The sequence below is a fragment of the Tachysurus vachellii genome, chromosome 20 (genome assembly GCF_030014155.1).
Source record: "Tachysurus vachellii isolate PV-2020 chromosome 20, HZAU_Pvac_v1, whole genome shotgun sequence".
NCBI lineage: Eukaryota > Metazoa > Chordata > Actinopteri > Siluriformes > Bagridae > Tachysurus > Tachysurus vachellii.
The window spans coordinates 21,940,978-21,962,169 of record NC_083479.1 but is presented as its reverse complement, the minus strand read 5'-3'; the positions used below and the strand labels follow the sequence as shown (position 1 = coordinate 21,962,169).

Sequence of the window (21,192 nt, the reverse complement as noted above, 5' to 3'; positions counted from 1 at the left end):
TTTAATGACATTATGTCTGAAAAGGGTTTGGATTTTTTTTTTTTATCTTATGTTGATTGAAACAAAAATGTATAATATGACATATTTGGTCCTCATGATCGCATTGAGTTGAGACTCAAGATGGCATAAACAACCATCACTTTAGCTTAATTTCAAGGGTTGTCTGCACCTTTCATAAGCTGAGACAACACCATGTCTCAAAGATAAATACTCTGAAACTGCAGAGCAAAAGTGTCAGGAAGAAACTGTGTAAGGTTGTGTTGTTGTTGCAGGGACACAATGTTCCTCTCAAATTTGTGTATCATATTTAATAAACCAATCCAATTTAAATGTTTAAATGAACATGTATAGTCACACCATTGTAGCAGTGTTACATGCAGTAGACTATAAGCTAAGTAGTGATTGTTCATTTAAAGTTTACTCAAGTGGAAGAATGTAAGTAATAAACTTACACCTACTAGCACTATGCATTATATTGTGAAAAAGGAGATTATCTTAATATCAAAACCTTAATTTTTCTCTGGACTTAATGATAAATACATGTCTGACTGTTGGAACAAACAAAAAAAACTAGAAAATAGTATTTGACTATTTATGGTGATTTTATTTCCCTTTGCCTACATTGACGCTCATGCATTAAGAGGGGGGGGGGGGTCCCCTGTACCAAGATGGCGGCTCAGTTGACGCATTCGTTCATATGAACTGCCGAAGCCAAGGCGACATCTAGTGTATATATCTATGCCTCCCCTGTATATGAGTAAGACGTCACTTGTATGCGCCCGTTATTTACGTCATCAATGTGTGTCCTGAGCAGTTGGAGTAGAAGCAGAAGTGAAAATGGCTGCAAGGTTAATGAGAGCTGCAGTCCGAGCTTCGGCTCTGTGCCGTGTGTCTTCAGCTCCTGTTGTCAGCAGGGGGATGGCGGCCGGAGGTGAGCGGATTAATAAGCATTTTATTTCAGTAATGTTGGGTTTTATTTATTAATTAGCGTCTCTATACAAACGTGCTGTTTACAACAGGCCAAGGACGAGTAATGGCGTCCTGAGGATCAGCTGTGTTAGAAAAACGCTCCAAATTCACTAAACTGTTCTTATATCAAATCGAACGCTTTCATTTAGTTTATTCACTAAAAACACGTGAAATTAAACGGTATCGTTTTATAAATATGACTTCATAACGTTTCCTCACACCGATAACTGTTTCCGGGATGTAAATGTTAGTTTATTAACATTTCGCTTATTACTCTTGTATCCGTGGGGTTTTGGAGTTACCTTCTGATCAATAACCTTTAACCACTGAGAATATTCAGACACTGCTATTTAATGATTATCTTTTTTTCTGCAATACTTTTGGGAGAAACTGTACACACAGTTCAGGGAACTTAAACAGAAGCTAAAATATTCTGCAGTTTTATGAAGCTATGTTTATAAACCTGTTTCTGTGCAGTTTGTGTCTTAATTCTAACCTTTGTTGTGTGACCGACCTTCAGGCATTCCCACTGATGAGCAGCAGGCCACTGGGCTGGAGAAAAAAATTCTGACGTCCTTTAAGGCTGGCGCGGTATGAATAGTTAACACTAGCTCAGTTTGTACACAATGAGTAACTGATGACCTGTTGTGTTAATTGTGTGTATTTGTGTGTTTGATGCTTTCAGGACCCATACAGTGTGTTAAAGCCGAAGCAGTACACTGGCTCCAAAGATGACCCGCACATCGTCCCCTCTATCAACAATAAACGCATCGTCGGATGTGTCTGTATGTTTGTATTTTGCTCATCACATTATCTTTATGATCAGGTGGCACGTGTGTGTGTGTGTGTGTGTGTACGCGCATTAACTGTGTGTGTGTGGTAGGTCAGGTGGATGTGAGCGGATTACTAACCATTTTATTTCAGTGATGTTTTGTTTATTATTTAGCATCTCTATACAAACATGCTGTTTACAACAGGACAAGCAATGGAGTCCTGAGGATCAGCTCTGTTAGAAAAACGCTCCACATTCTAAAATAAGATACACTAAACTGTTCTTGTACAAAATCTAGCGCTTTCATTTAGTTTATTCTCTAAAAGCATGTGAAATTTATCAGTTATCAGAAGGGTCTCATTTTATAAATATGACTTCATAACTTTCCTCACACTGATAACTGTTTCCGGGATGTAAATGTGTGTCTGTGTTGTAGGTGAGGAGGACAACACAGCCATCGTGTGGTTCTGGCTGCATGAAGGAGAACCTCAACGCTGTCCATCCTGCGGCTCGCACTATAAACTGGTTCCTCATGACCTTCCTCATTGAGACTCTGTAAACATACATCTGTTTTTCCCCATGTTAATTAACATAACAAATATATCTGCTGCAGTTAGAACTCTGACAGTACCAAGTGTATGTAACAGCAGTTAACCCTAATAAACAATTTAAACCTTTTGTGTGTATTTGTGTCGAGTTCATTGATAATGACATCAGCAGTTGAATTAAACCCAGCACAAAAAGAAGGCTGTACAGAAAGCTGAGGAATTGCTTGTGCACCTCATGTAAGGTAACAAGGATGTGCTTCTGCTAGTCAGTTTGAGTGACGGCCACATGACCAAGTACATGTTCGCGTTAACACGTGTACAAAAATAAAGCTTGTGTTCAGGTGATTTTGTGGCTCTGTAATCAACAGAAGATTAAGATGAGGTTTGTAATGAAGTTGTTCTGTTTTAAGTCTAAATAAACTGATTGGAGATAAAAATCCAAAATGAACAGATTGGTGTCAAAAACCGACACCAATGATGCAGTGAAATGCTTTATGCAACTGTCCGGTATAAGAATAAAAAATATATAAAAAGTATAAAAAAAGCAAAAAAATAAAATGAGAATAAAATAAAGTATAAACTATATAAGAAAACTATAAAAAAAATTATATAAAAATATGATATATATGGAGAATATGAAGAAATAATGTATGTAGATAAATGTGTATGGTTTTTAAAGATTGTCCTTAAAGTGTCCAGGTGAAGTATGGTGTGTAAATAGTGTATAAAGTGTGTAAAGTGGCACTGTGCTGTACAAGTCTAGAGTTAAAGTGTCAGTACAAGGGGGTGGGGGTGGTGAGGGTGGGGTGGGGGGTGGTGGTGGTGGGGGGGGGGCACAGAACAGTGGGGATGGAGAGAGAGGTCCAGTGTTAGATCCTGGGTGTCTCCTGGTGTCTCCAGCTTGTCTCATTGGCCAGTGTTTATTTTTAAGATTTATCTGAACAATGAGCACAAACAAGTCACTATAATAAAAAGATCAATAAAATATTTAAATGTAATTCTGTATAAATTAATGTATTTCTACAGTTACATAAACACGGATAAAATAACGGGAAATCTCCACAGATACAGTGAAATATGTGCCTGTTTTTATCCTTCGTTAGTGTATTAGACAATAATATTTTGTGTAAATTATTTAAAGGTTTTAATATTTATATGTAGCTGCTTCAGGCTGACGCGTCACACCCCGCCTACTATCAGGCAATGTTTCCCGTGCAGAATTCTGATTGGCTGCTGCAGCTGTCAATCGCAGTCTGGACTCAGCTGAGGGATGGTTGTCTCGGGCGCGTTCGGTTGACACGCAGCACATCTCTACGTGCTGAGGCTCGCTCTGATTTTACATGAACAACATTTTTCTAAAACAAAATACAGTTTATAACAAACACATAACCGTTTGTGCTGCAGACCCGATATGGAGTCGTATGATATTATAGCTAACCAACCTGTGGTCATCGATAATGTGAGTATGATGATGTCACCGATCCACACCCTGTTAGCATCGTTAGCATAGCCCGATGAATGACAATGGCTTTGTGCAGCTAGCACTCTGTTTAAGCGCTAGTTTGTTTATTTACTTTATTTATGTACTTTATTTACATTTGTATATTCTGTAGCTTGTTAAGCAGATAAATAAATGTTATTTCCGCACTGTAATGATGAATAATTCCCTGATATCCCGTCTCTCTCCTGCTGTGTTTATATAGCGTTAACTAGCGGTTCGCCAGTTAGCTGTTTAGCTAAATGTCAATCAGGGTGTGTAGCATAACAAGCTAATCTGTTAGCTGTGGCTAATTCATTAAAGTGTTAATGCAGCTGTTTGTTTATTAAAGTGACCTCGATAGCTAACTGTTAATGGGGCTAAAATGGATGGTCATTGCTTTGGACCCGACACACTCTCACACACACATCTCTCTCTCTCTCACACACACACACACTCACACACACACACACACACACACACACACAATTAGGAACATCACCACTGTTCTTCAGACGCGCGTGTGCTTCCTCCAGCTGTGTCTTATGACTGAACCCGAACTGAACATTCAATGTTAATGTAACTGAAAAACTCTTTTGTGCTAATACATCAAATCTACTATTGCAACTTCTTTAAGCTTTAAGGAAGCATTTCTTAGACACAGACAGCAGTTTTATTCTGTGTGTGTGTGTTGTCTGTTTTGTGTGCGTGTTGTCTGTTTTGTGTGTGTGTTGTCTGTCGTGTGTGTGTGTTGTCTGTCGTGTGTGTGTTGTCTGTCGTGTGTGTGTGTTGTCTGTCGTGTGTGTGTGTTGTCTGTCGTGTGTGTGTGTTGTCTGTCGTGTGTGTGTGTTGTCTGTCGTGTGTGTGTTGTCTGTCGTGTGTGTGTGTTGTCTGTCGTGTGTGTGTGTTGTCTGTCGTGTGTGTGTGTTGTCTGTCGTGTGTGTGTGTTGTCTGTCGTGTGTGTGTGTTGTCTGTCGTGTGTGTGTGTTGTCTGTCGTGTGTGTGTGTTGTCTGTCGTGTGTGTGTGTTGTCTGTCGTGTGTGTGTGTTGTCTGTCGTGTGTGTGTGTTGTCTGTCGTGTGTGTGTGTTGTCTGTCGTGTGTGTGTGTTGTCTGTCGTGTGTGTGTGTTGTCTGTCGTGTGTGTGTGTGTGTGTGTGTTGTCTGTCGTGTGTGTGTTGTCTGTCGTGTGTGTGTTGTCTGTCGTGTGTGTGTTGTCTGTCGTGTGTGTGTTGTCTGTCGTGTGTGTGTTGTCTGTCGTGTGTGTGTTGTCTGTCGTGTGTGTGTGTTGTCTGTCGTGTGTGTGTTGTCTGTCGTGTGTGTGTGTTGTCTGTCGTGTGTGTGTGTTGTCTGTCGTGTGTGTGTGTGTGTTGCCTGTCGTGTGTGTGTGTGTTGCCTGTCGTGTGTGTGTGTGTTGCCTGTCGTGTGTGTGTGTGTTGCCTGTCGTTTGTGTGTGTGTTGCCTGTCGTTTGTGTGTGTGTTGCCTGTCGTGTGTGTGTGTGTTGCCTGTCGTGTGTGTGTGTGTTGCCTGTCGTGTGTGTTGCCTGTCGTGTGTGTGTGTGTTGCCTGTCGTGTGTGTTGCCTGTCGTGTGTGTGTGTGTTGCCTGTCGTGTGTGTGTGTGTTGCCTGTCGTGTGTGTGTGTGTTGCCTGTCGTGTGTGTGTGTGTTGCCTGTCGTGTGTGTGTGTGTTGCCTGTCGTGTGTGTGTGTGTTGCCTGTCGTGTGTGTGTGTGTTGCCTGTCGTGTGTGTGTGTGTTGCCTGTCGTGTGTGTGTGTGTTGCCTGTCGTGTGTGTGTGTGTTGCCTGTCGTGTGTGTGTGTGTTGCCTGTCGTGTGTGTGTGTGTTGCCTGTCGTGTGTGTGTGTGTTGCCTGTCGTGTGTGTGTGTGTTGCCTGTCGTGTGTGTGTGTGTTGCCTGTCGTGTGTGTGTGTGTTGCCTGTCGTGTGTGTGTGTGTTGCCTGTCGTGTGTGTGTGTGTTGCCTGTCGTGTGTGTGTGTGTTGCCTGTCGTGTGTGTGTGTGTTGCCTGTCGTGTGTGTGTGTGTTGCCTGTCGTGTGTGTGTGTGTTGCCTGTCGTGTGTGTGTGTGTTGCCTGTCGTGTGTGTGTGTGTTGCCTGTCGTGTGTGTGTGTGTTGCCTGTCGTGTGTGTGTGTGTTGCCTGTCGTGTGTGTGTGTGTGTTGCCTGTCGTGTGTGTGTTGCCTGTCGTGTGTGTGTGTGTGTTGCCTGTCGTGTGTGTGTGTGTTGCCTGTCGTGTGTGTGTGTGTTGCCTGTCGTGTGTGTGTGTGTTGCCTGTCGTGTGTGTGTGTGTTGCCTGTCGTGTGTGTGTGTGTTGCCTGTCGTGTGTGTGTGTGTTGCCTGTCGTGTGTGTGTGTGTTGCCTGTCGTGTGTGTGTGTGTTGCCTGTCGTGTGTGTGTGTGTTGCCTGTCGTGTGTGTGTGTGTTGCCTGTCGTGTGTGTGTGTGTTGCCTGTCGTGTGTGTGTGTGTTGCCTGTCGTGTGTGTGTGTGTTGCCTGTCGTGTGTATGTTGTCTGTCGTGTGTGTGTGTGTGTGTTGTCTGTCGTGTGTGTGTGTTGTCTGTCGTGTGTGTGTGTTGCCTGTCGTGTGTGTGTGTGTTGCCTGTCGTGTGTGTGTGTTGCCTGTCGTGTGTGTGTGTTGCCTGTCGTGTGTGTGTGTTGCCTGTCGTGTGTATGTTGTCTGTCGTGTGTGTGTGTGTGTTGTCTGTCGTGTGTGTGTGTTGTCTGTCGTGTGTGTGTGTTGTCTGTCGTGTGTGTGTGTGTGTTGTCTGTCGTGTGTGTGTGTGTGTGTTGTCTGTTGTGTGTGTGTGTGTGTTGTCTGTCGTGTGTGTGTGTGTTGTCTGTCGTGTGTGTGTGTGTGTTGCCTGTCGCGTGTGTGTGTGTGTTGCCTGTCGCGTGTGTGTGTTGTCTGTCGTGTGTGTGTGTGTGTTGTGTGTGTGTGTGTGTGTGTGTGTTGTCTGTCGTGTGTGTGTGTGTTGTCTGTCGTGTGTGTGTGTGTGTGTGTTGTCTGTCGTGTGTGTGTGTGTGTTGTCTGTCGTGTGTGTGTGTGTTGTCTGTCGTGTGTGTGTGTTGCCTGTCGTGTGTGTGTGTGTGTTGCCTGTCGTGTGTATGTTGTCTGTCGTGTGTGTGTGTGTGTGTGTGTTGTCTGTCGTGTGTGTGTGTGTGTTGCCTGTCGTGTGTGTGTGTGTTGCCTGTCGTGTGTGTGTGTGTTGCCTGTCGTGTGTGTGTGTGTTGCCTGTCGTGTGTGTGTGTGTTGCCTGTCGTGTGTGTGTGTGTTGCCTGTCGTGTGTGTGTGTGTTGCCTGTCGTGTGTGTGTGTGTTGCCTGTCGTGTGTGTGTGTGTTGCCTGTCGTGTGTGTGTGTGTTGCCTGTCGTGTGTGTGTGTGTTGCCTGTCGTGTGTGTGTGTGTTGCCTGTCGTGTGTGTGTGTGTTGCCTGTCGTGTGTGTGTGTGTTGCCTGTCGTGTGTGTGTGTGTTGCCTGTCGTGTGTGTGTGTGTTGCCTGTCGTGTGTGTGTGTGTTGCCTGTCGTGTGTGTGTGTTGCCTGTCGTGTGTGTGTGTTGCCTGTCGTGTGTGTGTGTTGCCTGTCGTGTGTGTGTGTGTTGCCTGTCGTGTGTGTGTGTTGCCTGTCGTGTGTGTGTGTTGCCTGTCGTGTGTGTGTGTTGCCTGTCGTGTGTATGTTGTCTGTCGTGTGTGTGTGTGTGTGTTGTCTGTCGTGTGTGTGTGTGTGTTGTCTGTCGTGTGTGTGTGTGTTGTCTGTCGTGTGTGTGTGTGTGTTGCCTGTCGCGTGTGTGTGTGTGTTGCCTGTCGCGTGTGTGTGTTGTCTGTCGTGTGTGTGTGTGTGTTGTGTGTGTGTGTGTGTGTGTGTGTTGTCTGTCGTGTGTGTGTGTGTTGTCTGTCGTGTGTGTGTGTGTTGTCTGTCGTGTGTGTGTGTGTGTGTGTTGTCTGTCGTGTGTGTGTGTGTGTTGTCTGTCGTGTGTGTGTGTGTTGTCTGTCGTGTGTGTGTGTTGCCTGTCGTGTGTGTGTGTGTGTTGCCTGTCGTGTGTATGTTGTCTGTCGTGTGTGTGTGTGTGTGTGTGTTGTCTGTCGTGTGTGTGTGTGTGTTGCCTGTCGCGTGTGTGTGTGTTGCCTGTCGTGTGTGTGTGTGTTGCCTGTCGTGTGTGTGTGTTGCCTGTCGTGTGTGTGTGTGTGTGTGTGTGTTGTGTTCTCTTTAGGGTTCTGGTGTGATTAAAGCAGGGTTTGCTGGAGATCAGATTCCTAAATACTGCTTTCCTAATTAGTAAGTGATTAATTTACTTTATTGATGTAGCTCACTCTGATTTATTGTCTATTCAACTTTAATTTGTATTATTATGCGTGATTGTTTTTTAATAGTAATAATACAAAAACATCATGAACATCATGTTCGCTCTATTAAGTGTGTATGTGACAAATAAAATATGAATTTGAATTGAATTGAATTTGATCTGTTTAATCTGCAGTGTCGGTCGGCCCAAACATGTGCGTGTTATGGCGGGAGCGCTGGAGGGGGATCTGTTCATCGGGCCCAAAGCTGAGGTAACACACTGTACACTCCACACACTGTACACTCCACACACTCCACACACTGTACACTCCACACACTGTACACTCCACACACTGTACACTCCACACACTCCACACACTGTACACTCCACACACTGTACACTCCACACACTGTACACTCCACACACTGTACACTCCACACACTCCACACACTGTACACTCCACACACTGTACACTCCACACACTGTACACTCCACACACTCCACACACTGTACACTCCACACACTGTACACTCCACACACTCCACACACTGTACACTCCACACACTGTACACCACACACTGTACACTCCACACACTGTACACTCCACACACTGTACACTCCACACACTCCACACACTGTACACTCCACACACTCCACACACTGTACACTCCACACACTGTACACTCCACACACTCCACACACTGTACACTCCACACACTGTACACTCCACACACTGTACACTCCACACACTCCACACACTGTACACTCCACACACTGTACACTCCACACACTGTACACTACACACACACCACACACTGTACACTCCACACACTGTACACTCCACACACTGTACACTCCACACACTGTACACTCCAGCGCATGTGTGTATACCTATTTGTTTGGATACCTGTGTGCATGCGTGTGTGTGTGTGTGTGGGTACGTGTGCACATGTACATGCAGGAACACAGGGGTTTGTTATCGGTCCGGTACCCAATGGAACATGGCATCGTTAAAGACTGGAATGACATGGAAAGGATCTGGCAGTATGTTTACTCTAAAGAACAGCTGCAGACCTTCAGTGAGGAGGTACTGAACAATGTCTCTCTCTCACACACATTCATGTTTCCAAGTTGCTAAGCAGGAGTGTTCTCATGACCCACAATACTCAAGTGGTGTGTGCACTGTATGTTCCTTTTTTTTTGTGAGAGAGCATCAAAATGTATTTTGTGTGTGTGTGTTCAGCACCCTGTATTATTGACTGAAGCTCCTCTGAACCCGAGTAAGAACCGAGAGCGTGCAGCTGAAGTCTTCTTTGAAACCTTCAACGTCCCAGCATTGTTCATTTCAATGCAGGCCGTGCTCAGCCTGTGAGTAAACACACACACACACACACACACACACACACACGCCCTGTTTACCACTACCTTCCAGTTACCCCAAATACGCGTGTGTGTAGTTATGCAACAGGCAGGACAACGGGTGTGGTCTTGGATGCAGGGGATGGTGTGACGCATGCTGTTCCGATCTACGAGGGATTTGCTATCCCACACTCAATCATGCGTGTGGACATTGCAGGACGTGACGTGTCCCGATTCCTCCGCCTGCTCTTGAGGAAGGAGGGATACAACTTTCACACCTCTGCTGAGTTTGAGGTTGTTCGCACTATCAAGGAGGTAGGGCATGACACTAGGGTGGAGCCTAAACTGTTATCGTACTACCTGCTAGGAGGTGTGTAAGTGTGTGTTTGTGATGTTCTGTGATCTGCTGTATGTGGAAGGGAGGGATTTCAATTCCTTTTGTTTAGCGTAGTGCTTTTAACAGTTCACATTGTCTCATAGCAGCTTTACAGAAGCATAGAAACTGAATAAAAATTATAAACTTTAAAATTAAGTTACTATTTACATTTATACATAATGAGTAAGCTGAAGGCGACGGTGGCAGTACACCTTGAGAGGAAGCAGACTTTGAAGTGAACCTCAGCCTCATCTGGGTGACACTGGGCAGGAAATAATATAAATGTAAATATGTTCTTTCTACATCAGTTTGTAGTCGAGTGGAATTAAGCATCCAAGAGCTCCTGTGGAACTAAAAGTTCAGGGTAACTTCTGAGTTCATTACAGACTTAACACTAATTCCTTCCTGCCGAAGTCTTCAAATGTTCACCGATGAAGACCTGAGCATAGAGCTAACCCACACAACAGTAGCTGAAGTCTGCAAGTGGTTCTATCCACAGTAATCCCATGAGTCATGGGCTGTCCATGCAGATCAATCCCAGCAGAGTGAGCAGCAAGCGACGAGACTCCAACCAGTGGCGATAGGGATTGATGAAGTAGGTCTCAAAGAAGCAGTCAGTCTGGGAACTTTTAATCATGTGACTGTAAAGACAATGTGTAAAGCGCAGACAGGGACTCTGGCAAGACAGGCTACATTTTGTGTGTAATTAATGTGTGTGTGTGTGTCTGTGTGTGTGTCTGTGTGTGTGTCTGTGTGTGTGTCTGTGTGTGTGTCTGTGTGTGTCTGTGTGTGTCTGTGTGTGTCTGTGTGTTCCAGAGGGCATGCTACCTGTCTTTGAATCCTCAGAAAGATGAGACTCTGGAGACGGAGAAGGCGCAGTACACTCTACCAGACGGGAGCACACTCGATGTAATTACCACTTGCTTCAACACTATGTCTGTGTGTGTGTGTGCGTGCATGCATTTGTGTGTGTGCATGAGGGCGTGTGCGTGCGTTTGTGCTTTTGTGTGTGTGAGGGCGTGCGCTTGTGAGTGTGTGTGTGTGCGTTTGTGCTTTTGTGTGTGTGAGGGCGTGCGCTTGTGCGAGTGCGTGTGTGTGCGTGCGTGCGTTTATGCTTTTGTGTGTGCGAGTGAGTGCTATTTTTTTGCTATTATAAGAAACCTTCTACATTTAACCATCTCCATGTTCCCATCTTTTATTATTTTCACTGCCAGGTCACTTTGGTTCTTTGGTCAGGAAAGAAGAAGTGAACATGTTGGCAGAGCATGAAAAAGTGCACTGACCATACACAGTGTGTTTATAAAGGAAGTGGAAAAGTGTTTGCTTTTTAGAACTGTGTTTGTTAATTGTGTAGATTGGTCCTGCACGTTTCCGGGCCCCGGAGCTGTTGTTCCGACCCGACCTGATTGGAGATGAGAGTGAGGGAATCCATGAGGTTCTCGCTTTTGCCATACAGAAATCAGACCTGGACCTCCGCCGTACCTTGTTCTCCAACATTGTCCTGAGTGGCGGCTCCACACTGCTCAAAGGTGCTGCACTAATTACTGTCTTAATCACTTCTGACTTCACAGTGTTAATTCCTTTTTGGGGGGGGAGGGGTGTGTGTGTGTGGGGGGGGGGGGTGTTACAAATGATTTATCCACCAGGGAACTGCTAAACCACAACTAAAACCAGATACAACCCTCTCTGGGTAAGCGGTCGGTATACATCAAGACTCTTCTGGAACTAACCCTAGATTTTCAAACAGCTGATAAATAAAACAAGCATTTAAACTAGTGATTATTCTTTCCTTCATTTTATGTGTTTATTTTAAAAATTTTAAACCCTAGACTTCAAAGTACTTTGCTCTGTACGTCGCTTTGGAGTCTGCAGTGTAGTCAGTGAATTTGTAATTAATATTCAGATTAAACGTGTGTGCGTGTGTGTGTGTGTGTGTTAGGGTTTGGAGACAGATTGCTGAGTGAAGTGAAGAAGCTCGCTCCCAAAGATGTCAAAATTAAGGTTTGTCATTTCATTGTGAAATTAACGCTAACACTTTTTATCATTCTTATTATTATTATTAACATTAAAATGTGTCTGTTTGTCAGATCTCAGCACCACAGGAGAGACTTTATTCTACATGGATTGGGTGAGAACATTTGAACACATTTGTGTGTGAATAAAATTAACACAGAACATAGTAGAATGCATTAAAGGTGGGGTCTCTGTTGTTTGAAAGCCAATGTTGACATATAAAATCACCAAAACAAACACACCCCTAACCCAAATGGGTCCCACCCCTGTACTGATAGCTCCGCCCACACATACATACGTAACCCAGGCAACTAACAGAAAGAAATGTGTCTTTATCATAGCTGAAGGGAAGAACAATACGATTGTAGATAAACAAACAAGCAAAAATGACACACAAACATAATCATGTAAAGGACAAAGACATATATTAGTTCTGTGTAACAAAACAAAACCAACGTTACTCACCTATCGAGAAGGAAAAAAGCGCCTCGGCGTCTTAAGTAAAGTTGGTCACATATTCACAGATTGGAGTTTCCTGAGTCAATAACTCCTGAGCTAAACACTGTTACTACACAAAACACGGTTGTAGCTGCGTCTCTACATTACTACGCACTGAACACTCTCTCCGCCCATATTGACAAGACACGCCCCTTTCTGCTCATTGGCTACACGTTTGTTTTGTTTTTGTTTAGTTTTTGGCCAGACTCAGTTTTCTGAAGCATTTCTTAAAAATCGGAGACACCACCTTTAAGGGAGAGGAAAAAAGATCTGAATGCATTTATTGAAGTGTAAGAGAGTGTGTGTGTGTGTGTGTGTTACAGTGGCTCTATTCTGGCCTCTTTGGACACATTTAAGAAGATGTGGGTTTCTAAGAAAGAGTATGAAGAGGATCGAGCACGAGCCATTCACAGGAAGACCTTCTAATAGGCCCCTCCCACTGTTTTACTGATGCCCCGCCCCTCCCAATTATCACTGCGGCTGATTGAGTGTGTCTGTGCAGTTCTGATTTCTCACACACACGGACACAAATGTTGTAATGATTATGTTCTTCAGCATGTCTGTGTGTTCTAGTTTAAAATGAATATTTTTCTGTAAGTGTGTGTGTGTGTGTGTGTGTGAGAGCGTGAGGGTGTTAGTGCCACTTCAGTGATGTTGGTCAGCTCTAACCCATGCCTCTGTTTTGGGCAGGAAGTAGAGATAGGATGTGGTGGTGAACATGGTCTCACATACATAATGTTCTCTCTCTCTCTCTCTCTCTCTCTCTCTCTCTTTCACACACACACACACACAGTAATCACCAGTGTTTCTCCTTCACACCTCATCTAAATACTAGTCACTAGCTTCCTCTTCCTTTCATGAGAATTGAAGAAACCCCCTCTCATAACAGCTGAGTGTTTATTATTGGAACTTGAATTTTGTCTCTCGCTTAATTATTCATTTTACTCTTTTGTGTGTGTGTGTGTGTATGTGAGAAAGAGAGAGAGGTGATGGAGCAGGTTTAGTGATTTGAGCTTAAAAGGTGGAGTTTGAGAGAGAGAGAGAGAGAGAGAGTAGTGCAGTGTTTCATTATTAAAGCATCTCAATTGCATTATATTGCTTTTTACACAGACTAATGTCTGATCACAGTGGAGAGTAAATCTGAAAATGTGGCCTGATATTTGTTTTCATAAGGAATGAAAACTTCAAATTAAAATGTCTCCTTTACACACAGAAGCTCTGTACATGAACACTCTTTACTGCTGATGTATAAATTATAAATAAATTAATTAAAAGTCTTGTCTTGTGTAGCAGTCTGATATCTTTTAGACACTTTCGACTGCCCTGATGTCGAGAAACAGCACTTAGTATTAATCCTTCAGCTCTGGCTTTGTAAATCCAGCGTAATAAAAAAATTAATTGGTTTCTAATTTTAAACACATTACACAGTTTAATCTGTGACTGTGTTGAGAAATCTGCTTTCTATTTGTTTCAGATTCTGTGGAAGTGTGGTACCCTTCAGAGTACATTTTAAGTTCTGATGTATATAAATTTGGCTTTAAGAAAATATAATCAGCTGTTTCAGGAGAATCCGAGGGTTATTAGAGTTGTTCTGAAATACAAAGACAAAGTAGCTGCTGGGAAATAAGAGTGAGGTTAGTTTGTATTCATATAGCATTATTTTGGAAGCCAAAATAATAAAAAGCGTATCACTAACAGACCTCTACTGTTCCTTCAACAAAAAATAGAAAGATCTTCCTTTTACCTAAACTCCAGGAAGAGACATTTTGAATAGAAAATCGTTTTACAGCTCAATTCTGTGTTATATGGGTCAATGTAGGACCTACAGGTTGTTTATGAATTATATTAAACTATCGAATACTTACTGACATTATGACAAATTATTTAATGCAGAATCTGATTATAAGTAAAGTTTGAAGTTTCAATCCTGAAAAGTTGAAATCTTGAAAAGAAAAAAGGGAAGTAGAGAATAATTACTGTACTATCACAAAATAACTGTATAATAATAATAATGGAGTTTTAAATTTAATTTGAAAAGGAAATAAAGTGTGCAGGAAAACGTGAAGCAGCACAGATATGATGTCAAGCTGAATTCAAATATATTGAGACGGTTTTCAATTTAGTCCGAGCTTTTTTTTTTCCATTAATAAAGCAAAATTTTCAGCACTTGATACATTTCTGAAAAAATAAATCCAGTATATTGTAAAAAAAAAAAAAAAGCTGTTTAACATTTTAAACACTTCATTTATAGTGACAGGTTTAAATTATTAATATTTATTATGTGGCAGCTTTTAAATAAATGATTTTTACGTAAATCTCTGAGATGTTTCCACAACATTTAATCTTGTCTATAAAACACGTTCATTAATAAATAAAACAGTGTAACTGATGTCACTGCTGTGGTTTAAGTGTAATAACACTTAATAATACCTAATAACACTTAGTAACACTGAATAAAAATGAATAACAATTAATAACACTGTAAAACAATTAATAACACTGAATAACAATAAAACTTAATAACACTGAATAAAAATGAATAACAATAACACTAAAACACCTAATAACACTTAATAACACTTAACACTGAATAACACTTAATAACACAATAACTGCTCTACACAGACAATACACACACTGAGTCAGGGGTCTCTGTTTACTGACACAGATACTGATGTTGGGACGAATCACCTGTGATGAACAGCAGCTCGGTTCCTCTGGGTCAGAGCTACAGTTAGTGCTGCTAGGGGCGGGGTCAGCGCTGAGTGACAGGCGCGGGTGTCCGCTAGGGGCGGGGTCAGCGCTGAATGACAGGCGCGGGTGTCCGCTAGGGGCGGGGTCAGCGCTGAGTGACAGGCGCGGGTGTCCGCTAGGGGCGGGGTCAGCGCTGAGTGACAGGCGCGGGTGTCCGCTAGGGGCGGGGTCAGCGCTGAGTGACAGGCGCGGGTGTCCGCTAGGGGCGGGGTCAGCGCTGAGTGACAGGCGCGTGCGGGGCTGCTGTAGATGAGCAGTCTGAGCCGAATGGCGGCTCTATGAGGGAAACACGGAGCTTTAATGAAATTAAAAAGCGTCATTTTCCGGGTGAGTTGTGAGATATCAGCATGTTGTGATGTATTTATGAGTTTATATCATGTTCTAACGTTGTGTTTCTTTCTCCACACTGAGCTACAACACCATATAAACTACTGAAGGTCTCGCGCACAGTAAACAAACCGAGATAAAGATAAATAAAGTAAACTAAATTATTTATATTAAATAATAAATCAGCAAACATTACATAAAGGGTTTTATTACGATATTTAAAAATACAATTTCATGATGAATTAAAAGTTCATTCCGTTTTCTTCATGAAGATTATTATATTATATTATATAGTATTATATTATATTACATTATATTATATTATATAGTATTATATTATATTATGTTGTATAGTATTATTATATTATATTATATTATATTAATTATATTATATTATTTTATATTATATTATATTATAGAGAAATTGTGCGTGTGCGTCACTTCCTCATTATAGAGCACAGAAACACTGGGGAAGTGTTTACACCTTCATCATCATTCAGCTTCATTTACATCTCAGATAAGCAGATATAAAGCTTCCCTTCTGACACACACATACATTACAACACACACCTCTGATACACACACACACATTACAAAGGGAAAACATCAGCAATACAATAATAATATGAAGAGGAATCTAGTGTATGATCTGTAGATGTACTGAAATATAAAATCTTAGTGAGAAGGTTGCGTGTTTTACATGGTGTTGTGTTACAGAGTGTTGTAGAGTGTTTAGTGTTTGTTTCTACACTGTTTACATTCCACTCTTTCAATATGGCAGTTAGTGAGATAACATCACCTTCACTTTTATTACATCAATTGTTTGTGTACTGTATGTATGTGTGTGTGTATGTGTGTGTGTGTGTGTGTGTATATGTGTGTGTATACTATTTGTGTGTGTGTGCATGTGTGTGTATATGTGTGTATACTGTGTGTGTGTGTGTGTGTGTATATACTATATGTGTGTATATGTGTGTGTGTGTGTGTAGTCTGTGTGTGTGTATATGTGTATATGTGTGTGTATACTATATGTGTGTGTAGATGTGTGTGTGTGTAGTCTGTGTGGGAGTGTGTAGTCTGTGTGTGTGTATAGTAGATGTGTGTGTGCGCCTGTATGTTTGTATGTGTGTATACTATATGTGTGTGTGTTCGTTGCTTCATTGTCCTACATTTACAGAACAATGGCACTTAGTTTCAGGAGAAATGATGCAGATATTATTCAAATAATTCTGTTCACTGTGTAGATTACATGTCCACCAGGTGCCTTCTGACCACACATACACCTACACACACACACACACCTGCACACACCTACACACACCTACACACACACATACACACACATACACACACACACACAAATGTATATAAAACCTATATACACGTGTGAGTTTATAGCGATTCATCAATATGTTAAATCTGTTTAGGTGACCTAGTGGAAGTGAAATGTTTGTCTCTCATTGCACAGGTTAAAGTCTGATATTTTTGTTAGTTATTTTACAGAATAAGTGCTGACTGAATGAAACTGTAGGATTTGTTATATTTAACAGGAAGAGAAGCAGACTTTTCTGTTTCATTTGTGTAGACAGTGAGAGTGAGAGAGTGTGATCACTGATCAAAAACTCTAAGTAACTGTACCTAAGACTACAGAAGTGTTACAGAAGGAAGCTGGCGGTTGTTTAGAATCTCATTTGTTCACATCCTCTGAAATAAAAGCTCCTGCATGTGGAGTAACAGAGTTTAAACAGAGAGGGCGCTACAGCACCACAGTGAACTAAACACACTGTTGTTTTTCTAATCAAGCTTTATGGGTTTCCTAGATTCCTAAATAATTTTGATGAACAGCAGAGTGTTTTAGGAGAAACTGAGCTCATCAGTGTGTTTAAAATCTTACAGTCTGATAAACTGATGAACAACGAAGAAAGCCACTTTTCTTTGTCCTGCATGCTTCATATATGATGTAAAGATCTCTCTGTGTAGCTCGTCTCTGGCCTGATGAGCTTCTTTACTTAAATCATTCATATAACTTTGTGTGATTTGATGAACTGAAACAGAATATCTGATGTAGTCAGGTTTAGAGTCTCTGAGCTTTAATCAGTTCTGCAGTAGGAATTGTTTGTCTTTGCTTGGTCTCCTGGATTCCGATTCGCTCCGGCGTCTACCAGTTACAAGTCTATAGGTGAGCTTTATACATCATACGGAATAACTGAAGGATCACCTTATTGAAGAGAAGTCGCCAGATTATAACTGGTCATTTTTATGAAGGAATTAATTTTAATCAGAGATTTTTATTTACTGATAGATATAGTTTCACATTTTTCTCATTGATTTTTGTTTTGCACTTTTAAACCTTTTTTGTACAAATGAAAGAAAATAGATGTAATAAAAATAATTACAAAAAATAATATTATTTATGTTATTAAAAATATTTAAATAATAACAACATTCCAAGTATATCTCTGTAGTTAGTACAGAACCTCAATTCTTTATTTCTATTTATTTCTATCCAGAGGGAATGTGAAAGGAAGATTATTATCATAATCATAATAGAGTTATGCTTCATCTGCTGTTTTATTCCAATCATAAAGTAAAGCCGTCTGAGACTAGAATCGTGAATATGGTGACTTTAGTGCATCATAGAGCTGTCATAAGAGGAACTTTAACCTGCAGCTGAAATATTATCTGAAATCATCTCATACAGTGAGACACTGGAGAAAAAGCAGATTTCACACACATTTCCTGTGTTACTGGTGTTGTCTTCATCTTTCCTCATGTCAGTATTTTCACTTTCTCTCTCACTCATCAGACTTCCCCACATTGTGTTTTTCTCATAGTTTAGACAACGTGAAAGTTTGGAAATGCAGAGGATATTAAGATAAAGATAAAAGTAGTAATCGCGTGTGTGTGTGTGTGTGTGCAGTAGTGATGTTTATCGGAGAGCAGGACCAGGCCACTTCCTCCTCTTCTTGTAAAATCAGCACACACACACACACACACACACAGTTTATCAATCTAAATATAATAATAATACTGTGTGTGTAATTGTTTTTAGTTAAATTTATAAATGAATATTTATACATTTATATGATTCCATTTGAACCCAAGATGTCTGCAGCAGAAGAGAGCGGAGGTAGAAAACCTCAGAAGAGTCGAGACAAGAATCACAAAAAGGTACGAATTATTCATTCATTCGTTCATTCATTTGTTGTGTGGCACAAATATTTCCTCGTATCAGATTTACTCATAGAGCAACTTTAAAAATGACTGAAGTTTAAAGAAACTATTGATGATAAAGACACTAGTGATGAGGAGCCCAGGTCCTCTCCAGGAAGTGGTTTCTATAAAGCCACTCTGTGATCATTTCTGTTGTTAAAAGTGTTTTAGGAATAAATTCGAATTGGATGAGTGATGTACTGAACACTAAAAACAATAGAACAGTATTAGTTTAGTGATGATGTTCCCTGGTGATGCAGTGGTGCCAGATGTTTCCTGCCAGGTCTTTCCTCCACCTGCATCAGAGGGCAGTGTAAATACTATCCGAGTAAACCAACATGTCTGTCTTCTTCCACATACATTCACAATTGGCTAATGTTGCTGTGATTGAAAGGTGAGTGAGAGTATGCCCCTCCCACTAAAAGTCAGTGTTCAGTGGGGGAGTCAGAGTCAGGGTTCAGTGCAGGACACTCGAACTCCAACCTTCACCTCCACACCATGTCTTCATGGAGCTGCTTTGTACACAGGGACATTGTCCTGATGGAGCAGAGTTTAAACTCTGAGTTCAACTGAAGATAAACTGTAAAGTTCCACACAGAGACGTTCAGTACATCTGTGTGACTCAGAGACGGTGTGACGGCACATACGTTTGGCCAGATAATGTACTGCAGAGATAAAATCATTCAGTGCTTTAAATATGATGAGCATGTGAAAGCAAGCATACATGAGTGTGAGTGTGTGTGAGTGTGTGTGTGTGTGTGAGTGTGTGTGTGAGTGTGTGTGTGAGTGTGTGTGTGAGTGTGTGTGTGTGAGTGAGTGTGTGAGAGTGTGTGTGAGTGTGTGTGTGTGAGTGTGTGTGTGAGTGTGTGTGTGAGTGTGTGTGAGTGTGTGTGTGAGTGTGGGTGTGAGTGTGGGTGTGAGTGTGAGTGTGTGAGAGTGTGTGAGAGAGTGTGAGAGAGTGAGTGTGTGTGAGTGTGTGTGTGTGTGTGTGTGTGTGTGTGTGTGTGTGAGTGTGTGTGAGTGTGTGTGAGAGTGTGTGAGAGTGTGTGAGAGTGTGTGAGAGTGTGTGAGAGAGTGTGTGTGAGTGTGTGTGTGTGTGAGTGTGTGTGAGTGTGTGTGTGTGTGAGTGTGTGTGAGTGTGTGTGAGTGTGTGTGTGTGTGTGTGTGTGTGTGTGTGTGTGAGTGTGTGTGAGTGTGTGTGAGTGTGTGTGAGAGTGTGTGAGAGTGTGTGAGAGTGTGTGAGAGTGTGTGAGAGAGTGTGTGTGAGTGTGTGTGTGTGTGAGTGTGTGTGAGTGTGTGTGAGTGTACACAACAAATAACAAACATACACCATCATGTCTTATATAAGTCTATATAAGTGTTGCTTTGTGTGATACAGCCTTTATATTTATGTTCACATGCTCACGTCCACTTCCTGTGCTGCTGAATGTGACCTCAATCACACAGACACAATCATCTGTCTATTATTCACTTTGTGTTATTTAGCATGTGTTTGATTTCAGCCCACAGCTGAGGCAGTGAAAGGAGCCATTCAGCTGGGCATTGCCTACACTGTGGGGAACCTGACCTCCAAACCAGACCGAGATGTTCTCATGCAAGACTTTTATGTGGTGGAGAGTGTCTTTTTCCCCAGGTATTTCACACTGCACCTGCTGAGAGGACCCCATGTGTTTTATTCCTCTTATTCCACAGAGATTGACATAACAAAACCTAAACACATTGTTGTTGCTGTTGTTCTGTTTAACTCTGTTAGTGAAGGCAGTAATCTGACCCCAGGACATCACTACCCAGACTTCCGCTTTAAAATCTACGCTCCACTGGCCTTCCGCTATTTCAGAGAACTGTTTGGTATCAAACCTGATGACTATCTGGTGAGTTTTTAGTTGAAACCTCTGATTGGTGTCAGGTGAAATGATCAGCACCGCATCATTGATCTTTATTGCTGTGGTAGAATTTGGTTATCTGAAAATAGAACCACGTTCAGACATTAGCACCAGTTTTGAACTCCTGTTACTAGTTTTGTACTCGGGTCTCCATCACTGAAAGTTTGATGGCTTTGTGTTAAATCTATAATGAACTCAGAAATGACGCTGATATCAGAAGATACTCAAAAGCTCCTGGGTACACGACCACACCTGATTACATAGAGCTATGGAAAAGACATTATTTTATAATCCCACTCTCAGTGTTTATAATGATTTATAATCCCACTCTCAGTGTTTATAATGATTTATAATCCCACTCTCAGTGTTTATAATGATTTATAATCCCACTCTCTGTGTTTATAATCATTTATAATCCCACTCTCAGTGTTTATAATGATTTATAATCCCACTCTCAGTGTTTATAATGATTTATAATCCCACTCTCTGTGTTTATAATCATTTATAATCCCACTCTCAGTGTTTATAATGATTTATAATCCCACTCTCAGTGTTTATGATTTATAATCCCACTCTCAGTGTTTATAATGATTTATAATCCCACTCTCAGTGTTTATGATTTATAATCCCACTCTCAGTGTTTATAATGATATATAATCCCACTCTCAGTGTTTATAATGATATATAATCCCACTCTCAGTGTTTATAATGAT

General features: G+C 41.6%; 3 protein-coding genes across 6 annotated transcripts in view; all 3 read left to right on the top strand.

Moving 5' to 3' along the window:
• Positions 1-771: 771 nt before the first annotated feature.
• LOC132863124 (cytochrome c oxidase subunit 5B, mitochondrial) lies at positions 772-2,419 on the top strand. Its single transcript, XM_060895729.1, has 4 exons — positions 772-931; positions 1,490-1,560; positions 1,655-1,754; positions 2,178-2,419. Exons 1-4 carry the CDS (start codon positions 838-840, stop codon positions 2,288-2,290), a joined length of 378 nt encoding a protein of 125 aa, XP_060751712.1. The 5' UTR covers positions 772-837; the 3' UTR covers positions 2,291-2,419.
• A 1,129-nt stretch (positions 2,420-3,548) lies between these two features.
• actr1b (actin related protein 1B) lies at positions 3,549-13,579 on the top strand. The gene is made up of 11 exons (XM_060896752.1): positions 3,549-3,748; positions 7,985-8,049; positions 8,252-8,327; positions 9,018-9,143; positions 9,300-9,424; positions 9,514-9,730; positions 10,608-10,700; positions 11,146-11,320; positions 11,731-11,792; positions 11,879-11,919; positions 12,626-13,579. The coding sequence occupies exons 1-11, from the start codon at positions 3,701-3,703 to the stop codon at positions 12,726-12,728; spliced, it is 1,131 nt and encodes a 376-aa protein (XP_060752735.1). The 5' UTR covers positions 3,549-3,700; the 3' UTR covers positions 12,729-13,579.
• Positions 13,580-15,255: 1,676 nt separating this feature from the next.
• The window catches only part of pip5k1ba (phosphatidylinositol-4-phosphate 5-kinase, type I, beta a), a 13,545-nt gene continuing 7,608 nt past the window's right edge, over positions 15,256-21,192 (top strand). Inside the window, exons 1-5 of one of the 4 annotated variants that reach the window (XM_060896130.1) lie at positions 15,256-15,383; positions 18,218-18,266; positions 18,491-18,554; positions 20,099-20,229; positions 20,350-20,467. In XM_060896130.1, coding sequence (XP_060752113.1) covers positions 18,265-18,266; positions 18,491-18,554; positions 20,099-20,229; positions 20,350-20,467 — 315 coding nt within the window. In that variant the 5' untranslated portion in view covers positions 15,256-15,383; positions 18,218-18,264. Of the gene's footprint in view, positions 15,384-18,189; positions 18,267-18,329; positions 18,352-18,488; positions 18,555-20,098; positions 20,230-20,349; positions 20,468-21,192 lie in introns of those variants that run through there. The other 3 variants (XM_060896131.1, XM_060896129.1, XM_060896132.1) reach the window with 3 other exon arrangements.

Bases quoted from the DNA above. Each gene is read 5' to 3' on its own strand.
- LOC132863124 (XM_060895729.1), top strand. From the start codon at position 838: ATGGCTGCAAGGTTAATGAGAGCTGCAGTCCGAGCTTCGGCTCTGTGC. The intron at 932-1,489 runs GTGAGCGGATTA...ACCGACCTTCAG, and splicing joins CAGGGGGATGGCGGCCGGAG to GCATTCCCACTGATGAGCAG. The intron at 1,755-2,177 runs GTATGTTTGTAT...TCTGTGTTGTAG, and splicing joins ACGCATCGTCGGATGTGTCT to GTGAGGAGGACAACACAGCC.
- actr1b (XM_060896752.1), top strand. From the start codon at position 3,701: ATGGAGTCGTATGATATTATAGCTAACCAACCTGTGGTCATCGATAAT. The intron at 3,749-7,984 runs GTGAGTATGATG...TGTTCTCTTTAG, and splicing joins AACCTGTGGTCATCGATAAT to GGTTCTGGTGTGATTAAAGC. The intron at 11,321-11,730 runs GTGCTGCACTAA...TGTGTGTGTTAG, and splicing joins CGGCTCCACACTGCTCAAAG to GGTTTGGAGACAGATTGCTG.